Source organism: Rana temporaria, chromosome 5 (assembly GCF_905171775.1).
Source record: "Rana temporaria chromosome 5, aRanTem1.1, whole genome shotgun sequence".
NCBI lineage: Eukaryota > Metazoa > Chordata > Amphibia > Anura > Ranidae > Rana > Rana temporaria.
In genome coordinates, this window is record NC_053493.1 from 214,155,753 (window position 1) to 214,167,833 (window position 12,081).

The following is a 12,081-nucleotide window of genomic DNA, read 5'->3' on the forward strand; positions in this document are numbered from 1 at the left end:
ACGGCAGCTGTCGCCAAGGCCATTTCCGCATGGGCAGCCAATGCTGAGAAGGTTCTCCTAGAAGGTGCTGATCGAAGGGATGTCATATCCTCCTTGCAGGAGATCAGGCTAGCCGGTGACTTTATGGCGGGGGCCTCGGTGGATATCATTCGTTCCTCGGCCAGGTCCATGTTAGCCTCAGTTATGGCCCGCAGAGCCTTATGGTTAAAACCTTGGGTCGCTGATGCGGCTTCAAAAGCAAACTGGTGCAGGATACCATATGATGGCACGAACCTGTTCGGCACAAAATTGGATTCAGCAATCTCCAAGGTCACGGGTGGAAAATCGGGGCTTATTCCCTCCGACAGAAGACCCAAGCCTCAGAAAGGTCCTACCTTCAGGCGTAATCTGCCTGAGAGGTACAGGGAGGCCAGATCCTATCGTCCCGGTAAGGAGTTCAGGAGAGAATGGAGACCTAATCGCCCACCCTTTACGAGGGGGCAGAAGCCCAAGGTCACTACTGCAGGGGACCAGCAGAAGTCTTTTTGAAGTCTTGCCTGCCCACCCAGCTCAGGTGGGCGCCAGGCTCAGCAGTTTTGCGCAAATATGGTCAAACCACATAGAAGATCCATGGACCCTTTCTACTATAAAGCATGGCCACAGATGGAACTTTATAGGGGTATTGCCTCACGCTACCTTTCAGCCCACCAAAATACCGTCTTCCCTAGACAAAAGGAGACTGCTCATGCAATACATTTTAGAACTATTGCAGAAAAGAGCTATCATGGAAGTTCCTTCGCACCAAAGAGGCAGGGGATTTTATTCCCCTCTCTTTCTGGTTCGAAAGAAATCAGGGGACCTTCGGCCCGTACTGGACCTCAAGCGGCTCAACAGAAGGATTCAAATAGAGGCCTTCAAGATGGAGAGTCTCCAGTCCATCCTCCTGGCAGTAAATCTCGGGGACTGGATGCTGTCGATCGACCTGTCAGACGCCTACCTCCATGTGCCAATACATCCCGCATACCAGAAGTTCCTGCGCTTTTCCATCGGCCAACATCACTACCAATTCCGATGTCTACCATTCGGGATCTCCTCGGCTCCCAGGACGTTCACGAAGGTTATGCTTCCCCTCATAGCATTCCTCAGAGAGAAGGGGCTGCGGGTGCATCATTACCTGGACGATATCTTGCTTTTGGCCACAAATCGGGAGATTCTACTCCTCCAGCGGGAGATCCTAATCTCGACCCTCCAAAAGTTTGGCTGGTTAATCAACTGGCGAAAGAGCAGCCTTCAACCATCACAGTCCATGGTTTACCTGGGGGCAGAATTGGACACGAAACAGAACAGGGTACAACTGCCCTTAGAGAAGGTGAACCCCTTAATCCAGAAAGTGCGGAATCTATTGTCTTCCAGTCTCACGTCTTCCAGAACCTGCCTCAGTATGCTGGGCTCAATGTCATCCACCATACCCATGGTACAATGGTCCCAATGGCGCATGAGAACCCTGCAGAACACCTTTCTCAGGCATTGGGACGGAGCATCAATGCACCAACCCATCAGCATCCCCAGTCATGTAAGACACTCCCTTCTGTGGTGGACTTGCCCTTCCAACCTCAGAAGATTCAGGCCCATAGCTCCTCCGGAACCGGAGATAGTAACATCCGATGCCAGCGAGAGAGGTTGGGGGGCTCACTATCTGGATCAGACAGCCCAGGGTCACTGGCACTTCCCTGCTCGGGGGACAGTCTCAAATATACTGGAGCTCCGAGCGGCATTCCAGGCCCTCTTAGCCTTTGCGCCTCTTCTTCAGGGGAAGAGCGTCCTAATCCGGTTGGACAACAGGGTGGCGGTAGCCTACATCCAGAGGCAAGGCGGTACCCGAAGCCTCACTCTTCTGGAAGAAGTTCGCCCCATAATGGAGTGGTCCCAGATACATCTTCTGGACCTGAGAGCAGTCTATGTCCCAGCAGCACAGAATACGCTAGCCGACTTTCTGAGCAGAGAACTTCTATCCAACAACGAGTGGTCCCTGAATCCCCGGGTGTTCACCGTTCTAACGGAAACCTGGGGGGTTCCGGAGATAGACCTGGCAGCAACACCAGCGAATGCCAAGTGTTCGAGATTCCTTTCCAGGGTACCCTTTCCAACAGCGGAGGGGACGGATTGCCTCCTTCACCCATGGGACTTCAATTTGGGGTACATCTTCCCCCCAACTCCTCTAATAGCGAGGTTTCTGTCGCGACTACGAAGGTCGTCGGCCACAGTAATCACAGTGGTACCATTCTGGCCGAGGAGACCGTGGTTTACGACGCTCCTGCAGCTCAATACCCGACCTCCAATCCACCTTCCAGTTACGGCGGATCTCCTACTCCAAGGTCGGTCTCCCCATCCAGCCCCAGACAGGCTCCACCTGACAGCCTGGAGGTTGAGAGGGCTAGACTAAGGGAACAGGGATGTTCCCAAGCGGTTATAACAACCTTAATGCAGGCCAGGAAACCCTCCACGAACTCCATTTATACCAGGATTTGGGAAAAATTCGCCCAGCTGGCGCAACTCAAAGGTTGGAACCCCGTCTCACCCGATCCTTACCAGATCCTGGAGTTCCTGCAAACGGGAATTGACAAGGGACTAAATTCAGGCACCCTAAAGGTACAGATCTCCGCTCTGTCCGCCAAAACTGGCACCAGGTGGGCCTTGCATCCTTTGATCATCCAGTACATGAAGGCATGCGTAAAGATCAGACCACCCAGAAGACCGTCCTTCCCGTCCTGGGATCTTTCGGTGGTCCTCGAGGCGTTCTCCAATCCTCCCTTCTTCCCACTCAACTCGATTTCTCTATGGGATCTGACCTTAAAGTTATCCTTCCTCATCGCCATTGCCTCGGCGAGGAGAGTGTCGGAGTTGCAAGCTCTCATGTCTAAAGAACCATACCTGATTGTTCATCCCGACAGAGTGATTCTGAGACCATCAGACCGTTTCCTGCCCAAAGTTACTTCGGCCTTCCATTACAGCCAGGACATCGTCTTACCATGCCTTTCTAATGAGAATGGCGAACCTCATGCCCTGGACATTAAATCTACACTTTCCAAATATCTGTCGGCTACTACTCATCTCAGATCAACAGACGCTCTCTTGATTATACCTCACGGGGCCAGGCGGGGTCAGGCGGCCACTTCCCGCACCATCGCCTCTTGGCTGGTCAGAGCTATTGGAAAAGCGTATTCCACTCAGCAGATGGAGATCCCGGAAGGCGTCAGGGCACACTCAACCAGGGCAGTGGCAACCTCTTGGGCAGCATATTGTGGTGTTTCTGCGGAGACTATATGCAGAGCAGCAACCTGGTCTTCCAGGCATACCTTTATCGCCCACTACAGGGTGGACGCCGCTCTCTTGGCTACGGCCGAATTTGGCAGATCTGTCATCAGGGCCAATTCTTCTGCTCTATAGGGAATAAAATACTTTTGCATTGAACCCTCCCGACTGGCGAGTTATTTCCCAGTGTGTGCTGCCATGAATGCGTCAGGAAAACGGAAAATTGTATACTTACCTTCCGTAATTTTCCTTTCCTGACGCATCTTCATGGCAGCACACAGCTGCCCACCCTACTGTTCAATGATGATATTTACGGAGAATAATGCCGGGTGTCTCCCCTTCAAATTTATAGCTAACCAATCCTGTCAGGTTGTGGGGGCGGAGTCACAACCCAGTGTGTGCTGCCATGAAGATGCGTCAGGAAAGGAAAATTACGGAAGGTAAGTATACAATTTTCCATTTTTTTAAATACTTCTTAACGTTATACTTGCTTCTTTCAAGCAGGATTTTACACTGGACTGAAACTATTTGAACAATTTCAGAGTGACATAGTGGGGATAAAGTCAATTTCCTCTTATTAACATGCAATGCAGATTTCAAGCCTTGAGATTTTTAGCTTTTTCAAAAGGACAGAAAGAGCTGAAATCAAGTTTACAACTAATAAAAAGATCTGCCAGTGCAGTACAGATAGGTTTAAAGGAGAAGTGGGGCTTTAGGGGATCACAGGAGTGCATTTCATTCTGCACTATTGTGATCAGTATTCATTTGACAGCAGGCTAAAGCCCGCTGTCAGGTGGCATTTTTCAGCCATTTCAGATTCTAGAGAGATCCCTACCTTAATGTCAGGGTCCACCCAGATGCCTGGATCGGCAGCTGGTTCAGCCTTTTAGCAAGCTGTTGAGAGCCTGAGCCGGCTCCTCCTGCCCACTCCATAGCCTGGTGCTCCAATGAGCACTGGAAGACACTGGCTCTGTTCACTGAAGACCAAGAGCACAGCGCTCAGCAGTCTTTGATTGCTCCATTCAGTATTTTATTTTATGTAACAAATATAAAGTAGGTGTTATTCTAATGTGGCTTCAAAAGTGGAAATACACCTTAAAGTGACCCTGTCACTACTCCACTGTTTCATGCTGTGGCTTCCACCACAGGTTCTTATGTAAATAAATGACCTAACAGTTGGCAGGAGCCTCCTTGTGTGAGGATGGGGTGGCAACAGGTATTCAACCCACCTGAAGGGTCAAATACCTCTGGCAGTCGAAGAGCAGTGAAGCTAAGGTGCTTCAACTCAGGGGCCTCTGGAAAGCTACATATATTGCACCTTCTCTTATAGGCTTGGTATTCTTGTAGAAGTGAGGCTGTAATGGCAGGGTCAGTTAAAGCAGTCAGAGTTAAGCCTGGTACACACAATCGGATTTTCCACGGACAAAGCGTAGGACTTTTGTCCCACGGGCACTGCCCATGAACTTGTCTTGCATACAAACAGCAAAGAATTTTTGACCAACAAACAGGAAACTATGCGTTTTTTCAGCTCTTTAGTGCCACCCTTTGGGCAACTTCTGCTAATGTTGTGTTATGGTTAGCATTGCTTCTGAGCATGCACGTTTGTACTTTGTTTTTTTGGCGATTGACTTCTGTACACACGATCGTATAATCCGACAACACACATTTGTTGTCGCAAAATATTAAAGCATGCTATTCAACATTTGTTGGCGGAAAATCCGACAACAATTGTCCGATGGAGCATACAAATGGTCAGATTTTCCGACAACAGCCTGCCATCACACAATTGCCGATCCTGTGTATGGGCCTTAATGAAAGCTCATCAATACACTGGCTGCTGCATGAATGTATCTGACTGTATTGTTATCACAAGACAATAAACAAAACATCTAAAAAAAAAATGCTGAGATATTTCCAACAGCAAACCAACAGATTACCACTGTCATTTTTTCAATCCAGGATATAAAAGGAAAGCAGGTACAGTAAGTGGTGCTTAATGATTACTGCTCCGTTTTCTAAACCCCACAGTTTTTTTTTTAACATGAGACTTTTTAAATTCATTTCTTTGCAAAATATCTGCCTGCTGATGGAGAAATGCTAAAGTGAATAGCAAAATGTAAACTGAATGAATCTAAAATGTCTTTGGGGTATTAAAGTATGAAAGCAATTCAGTAAGCATGACAAAATGTGATAAACAATGAAAAATATATACAGTGAAACATAAGTAGTGAACCGCATATGGTTTAAATATCTTTCTTCACAAACTATGGCCTAATATTCCTGATGCATAGTTAAAGGAGATGACTGAAATGATCCAAACAATGACATTTACAATCATGGATCTAGCTTAGGCAGCATGCTTCAGCTATCCACGGTTTGTGAGGTTGATTTACTAAATGCAAAAAGGCTGTTGACTTTGCAAGGGATTTTCCCTTAGATCAGGTGAAGCTCTGCTGAATTTCATGTCCAAGCTATAATAATGTTGTTTCCTTGCATATGATTAGATATTCTTATGCCTCTTACACACGGTCGGACTTTCCGAGAAAAAAAGTCCAACGGGCTTTTTTCCACTGAAAGTCTGGCCGTGTGTAGCCTTCATCGGACTTTTTTCTCAGAAGTTCGACGGACCTAAGATAGAGAACCTGTTCTCTTTATTTCCGTCAGGCTTTCCGGCGGACTCACGACGGACTTTTGTCCGCCGTGAGTCCGACTGTGTGTCCGACCGCGTGTACGAGGCATAAGCAAGCAATTTTCAACACGCTCACTATGCTAAGGGAAATTCCTTAAAATCTACTTCTCACTAAACAGATTATGAATAAATCGGGGAATAATGCTACTAGGTAACTGCACATCCCAACTTACTGGTGGAACTGAAGTAATATGGGGTTCAGGATCTAAAAATGTACATGTTAATGTTTCTAGAGTTTCCATCTAAGTTTCTTGTGAAATAGCTCAGGGGTAATTAGAAGCCTTTTACCTGTTCATTTAAGTAACGCTTTCCCCGACTTGTTCATTCCCCGACTTGTTCATTCCCCGACTTAGTTGGGGTAGGCGGTACACTTTGGTGGAGGTGGGTCAGCCACACCCTGTGACCTTTGACCTCTGGGAACCCGCCTTCTGACCTTTGACCTTTGGGGGAGGTCCCTGTTTTAATTCCTGAGTCCTAGCCACATTCTTCAATTTCCCATGGTGACCAATGGCATTAGGATGGAAAGTTTCCCTCATTTTGGGAGAGCGTTGGTGTCTCTCTCAATTGTTTCCTTTCTTTTATTGTATCAAATAATGGGACTGTGAGATATTGTCATCTGTGTCTGGAAACAATCCCACTACCTTCTTTTTAAAGATAGAAAGTTTTGGAAAATCCAACGTTCTCACCAGAACAAGAGCTTAGACACATCTTCCAATGAAGACCCTTGTTCCAATAATAACTGTCTACAAGAGTTTTCCGTTTGCTTCCTTTTGTATTTCCATGACAGGAAGTGAAGGTGAGGGGTTTCTGCCCTTCTCTACTCACTCCGGTAAATGAAATGTTTAGCTATACATATACTAGCCTACATGCTGGTATCAACCTTAGATGCTTGTAGGCAGCTAAGTAGTAGTAGCCAATTTGTTTTAGAGTACAAACTTGCAATTCTTGTATTTGTATGCTGGGTGGGGGTTTCTTTATTTAAAAAAAAAACACAGCTGCTAAAACTTCTGACTTTCTTTGTTGGTTTTTACATATAGTTGCAGTTCAGGTTAAGTCAATTACTTTTTTAAGCTTGACAGATGAAAGTCTAGATTTTCTGACTTTTCTATGAATGAAATTCAGCTCTAAAGCGCATAACCACAAAATGTAATAATAAGCAATTAAACACTGAACTTGCAATTCTATTAGAATACTGAGTCAAAATAATTGTTTTAAATAAACGGTTAAAGACATTCAGTTTCATGGCAGTAACAGCAGCATACTGCCAGCATAGACAAAAATCTCTTAACTCCAGGGACTGACAAAAGCATATTCTTATGAGGACCAGATGTGTACCTTCACTAGTAGCCACATTCTTGAGGGCTTTAGTCGGTGTGTGATCTGTACTTGAACTCACGTCGGATGAGATGCTTGAGCTGCCTTTGCCTAAAATAAAAAGCAAAGATAGAAATAAGACCACTGGATCCAATTAGAAAAATACTTTTAGTTCGCAGAGGAGCAAACAGCCATATTTGCTATTAAACAACATTCTTTATTCACTATATAAGCATAAAGATAGAATGAAAAAAAAAATGCTTATAAATTTGATATATATATATATATATATATATATATATATATATATATATATATATATATATATATATATATATATATTTATATATATACCGCATGCAAACATTAAAGATATTATATATATTTGGATAAGTCAACTAAGGTCCCATTAACACCTGAACATATTGACACTTCAATACCCAAAGCACCACAACACTCAAGTGGAAGAATTCCATCATTTTCATTGGGTCCGTTCACACCTGAGTACTAAGTTGCTTATCGCCAAGAAGATCAAAAAAGTATATGAGCTTCTAAGGCCCCGTACACACGACCGAGTTTCTCGGCAGAATTCAGCCAGAAACTCGGTCGGAGCTGAATTCTGCCGAGAAACCCGGCCGTGTGTACACTTTCGGCCGAGGAAGCCGACGAGTTCCTCGTCGAGCCAAATAGAGAACATGTTCTCTATTTCCTCATTGTTCAATGAGGAAAGTTGGCTCGCCGAGATCCTCGGCGGCTTCACACAGAACTCGTCGAGCAAAACGATGAGTTTTACCCGTCGAGTTCCTCGGACGTGTGTACGGGGCCTTAGACATACATGATTTGGCTCCATTTTTCCTGCACATTTTCAGGCGCACTCATTTAAAAATGCACTAAAAACATACAGAAATAAAGTCCTCTAATGCAGCTCATTGATGAGTGGGTTGAATAAAAAAAAAGGACTTGATTCCCCCATGCACACGCTCAATGTGAATAGGGGGATCCTGCCCACTAAGCCTTTGTATTTTGACAGTAGGGAGACTTCCCTGCCATCACAATACTCTAATCAGCACTGTCAGCTATAGCCAGCGGCTCTTATTTAAAGGGGAAAACCCAACAGGCTGGTTGTACAGAATTCCATCAGTAGATGTATTTCTGTACAACAACCCTGCCCATGCATGGATCAAAATTTGGCCAGTCCTAGCTGAACTGGCTGATTTTCAATCCATGCATGGCCGGCTTAAGATCACGTGCCTGCACTTATTCCTAGTATGAATGGGGTCTAAAGGTTTACCTGAACACACATTGAATATATTTTTACATACTTGCAAAATATTATTATATGTTTATAATATGTAATGTTAATTTGCATGTTTGTAATATACTGTGTAAATATACATATATATGTTAAAATTGCTGCACCACTAAGGCCGCGTACACACAGTCGGACAAAACCGATGAGACTGGACCGAGGTTCAGTTTCATCGGTCCAAACCGACCGTTTGTATAGCCCATCGGTCTGTTGTCCTTCGGTCCAAAATTTTAAAACATGCTTCAAAACCGAACCGATGGCCCGCTGCCCAATCGGTCCAAACCGATGGTTAGTACAGAAAGCATCGGTTCAAAACCCGCGCATACTCAGAATCAAGTCGACGCATGCTTGGAAGCATTGAACTTCGTTTTATTCAGCAGGTCGTGTGTTTGACGTCACCGCGTTCTGACCCGATCGGTTTTTGGAGCGATGGTGTGTACGCACATCAGACCATCAGGCCACTTCAGCGGTGGACCGATGGAAATGGCCCGCCAGACCATTCTCATCAGTTTGGAACGACCGTGTGTACGCGGCCTAAGAGATTATTAATTTTACAGCACATTGTTCAACCCTCTTTACCTCAAACATGCTAACTGATGCATTTTCTAATGACAGCATTTCTGGTATCTATAACTAGCCCAGCCAAAATTCCAATGTCTCCACTGAGATTGTCATGTTTCAAAGCCTGCCTGGTGCATATTAGTAAAGCATACTGAAAAGCAACTTGTATGGCAACTTTGAAAACTTTCAAATAACTACAAGTCAGAAGCCAAACATAAAGGGCCAGATTCACAGCCGAGATACGACGGAGTATCTCAGATACTCCGTGGTATCTCTCAGAGTATCTATGCGACTGATTCATAGAATCAGTTACGCATAGATAGCCCGAAGATCCGACAGGTGTAATTGTTTTACACTGTCGGATCTTAGGATGCAGTACCACGGCCGCCGCTGGGGGGAGTTTGCTTCGTAAACCAGCGTCGGGTATGCAAATTAGGAGTTACGGCGATCCACGACGGATTTTCGCGTTCGCTACGTCGCCGCTAGTCTAGTTTCCCGTTGCAAAGTTAGTCGTCGTTTTGGGTGCCTTAACTTTACACAGCACACGTATTGCTGTATAAAGTATGGCCGTCGTTCCCGTGTCAAAATTTAAAAATCAACATCGTTTGCGTAAGATGTCCGGGAATACGAAAGTACGCTACGCACGTCGTCGTTCGAAAAAATGTTGTCATTTCACGCGCAGCACGGCGGGAATTTCAAAACGGAGCATGCGCAGTAGGTCCGGCGCGGGAGCGTGCCTAATTTAAATGGCACACATCCATTTAAATTACGCGGGCTTACGCCGGAGGCCGCCAGCGTAATTTTTCACGCAAGTGCTTGGTGAATCAGGCACTTGCGATGAAAAATTGCGGCGGTGTAACGTATCTACGATACGTTACGCCGCCACGATTCTACCTGAATCTGGCCCATAGTTCCCGAGCACAGCCCCTTGCATATTATAGCTGTAGCACCCTATAGTGTAGAGTGCAAGTGTAAAAAGTTTTTTTGATAGTGTAGGTAAATTTGGCCTGGCTGGATTGAATCTGGATCAGGGTGAGGGACTCAGGGTGGCTGGATGACCCATCAGGCAGCACCTCTGGTACCTCCCCCTACTTGCTGGAACCTTGGCAAATCTTCCACAAGAATGGGAGGGAGGTTATGAAGGGCTGCCTGGAGTATTTTGGAGGGCCCCAGTCAATCCCCATCTAATGGGCTGGCTGGGGTAGGCCCCTCCTAAATACTAAGTGTCAGGCCAGCATAGGGCAGTGGAATTTGAGTGGAAGCTTGAAATGGAGGGCAGAGGAGGCTGTTGGTGGCCCTTGAGGATAACCCACTAGTCTGGGGGTGACCTCCGGCCTGGGGTTTGGGTGCTGGAGGGATCCTCTCAAGACACACAGAGGAGTTCTGTCCAGAGGCACAGGAGCAAGAATGAGGACAGCAAAGCTAGCACATCCAGAAGATCTCCAGGGAGAAAACAGCTGGGTGGCTGGTGTGTGCGACCGCCTTGGAGAACTGTGGAGAAGTAGCCAGGAGGGCTAGTGAAAGGGTCAGCTTCAGACAGGTAGACTGGCAGTGCCTGAAAATGTGGTGCCGGGATCAGTAGCCACAGGAATGTAGCTGGACACTGACTTTTTCTCTACCCACCAAAGGGGCCCACAGTCCCTGCCTGTAAGGGGCTTTTGCTTGATCTGGCTTAGTGCCTTGACAGATTCATCAAACAGTGTTCCAGCCGGGTCTGTGTTGTTTTCTCCAAGCAAGTGATGTTCTGGAGAAACAGTAGTGTATACAGATAGTGTATATAGTTGAAGTGTCCCTAAAGAAGTTTGTTCCAGTCAAAAACCAAAGTTACTGGACTGTATTCCTGTCTCAAGCGAGCCTGTGTAAATTCAGTGTGACTGGCTGTGCAGGGTGGGGGATCCCGATTCACCAGTGGCTCCTACGGGGGGATTCGCTACACAGCCATCTCTTCTTCTGGGGATGGCTATTAACCCTCTGTGCTGGCCCAGCAACTCACCCCCCCATCCCTCCCTTTTATGTATCTTCAGGGGAAGGAGTATAAGTGACACTTGGGTGACAGGTCTCAGTCGGCTGGTGCTGCTGAAATTACATCCAAGATGGCGGTACCTAGCAGCAGTCTCAGAGCTTTCAGATGTCTACACAAGAGAGGATGTGCAGATAAATAACATGCCTAATATAAGTTAAATGCACATATAATCTTATGGGAAGATTGTTGTTGAAATCGGTATGGGGACAGGGTCTCTGCAATCCAACAAATACAATCAATTTTAGTTTGTGACATGCAGACATCAAGTGGTGGTCACAAAAACGTAGAAAGATTTGACTATCACAGGAAGTAAACATCACCACAGATACATTTAATTGCCAGCCAAAGCAGTACAGCAGCAGCAGCATTATAACTTATTATAAATTATACACGTAGATTCGTGATTGTGGTATATAGGCTCAGCGTGGGTTATGGTTTGCATAAGGAGGTACAATCTGAGACACATAATTGCCAGTTACAGGAAAATGTTATTGTTTGTGTGGTATTATTTCAACATATTTGTTTAAGCCTTTTAAATGTAAATGGACCTTCTTCTGTTCTTCTAATGTACTTTATATCACAGTCAAAGGTATTTTCTTATTAAACCTATGTATTGGTATTTACAAGATCAATAATTACAGTTTAAATTTACCACAAACCAAGGAAGAAATCCGGAGTCTGAAAATATCCAGTTGAAAATACATGTTATGCTATGCATTTGATAATAGTAACTTTGTTTTAATATGTAACAGACATAAATTTGAAATGTTTTTGTTTATTGTCTACTTCAGACAAGTAAATATGTTAGGTACATATGCAGATTTCATATTTACTACATACATCAGTCAACAGCTGATGCAGTAAGAGCCAGTTCACACTGGGGCGACTCGTCAG

At 45.5% G+C, this 12,081-nt stretch overlaps 1 protein-coding gene across 2 annotated transcripts in view; it reads right to left on the bottom strand.

The window, feature by feature from the left end:
- Window positions 1-12,081, bottom strand: part of FBXL7 (F-box and leucine rich repeat protein 7) — a 247,087-nt gene that overhangs the window by 151,211 nt on the left and 83,795 nt on the right. For both annotated transcript variants that reach the window (XM_040353544.1, XM_040353543.1), the window contains one exon: window positions 7,316-7,405. In XM_040353544.1, the coding sequence (XP_040209478.1) occupies window positions 7,316-7,405 (90 nt within the window). The remainder of the gene's footprint in view (window positions 1-7,315; window positions 7,406-12,081) is intronic.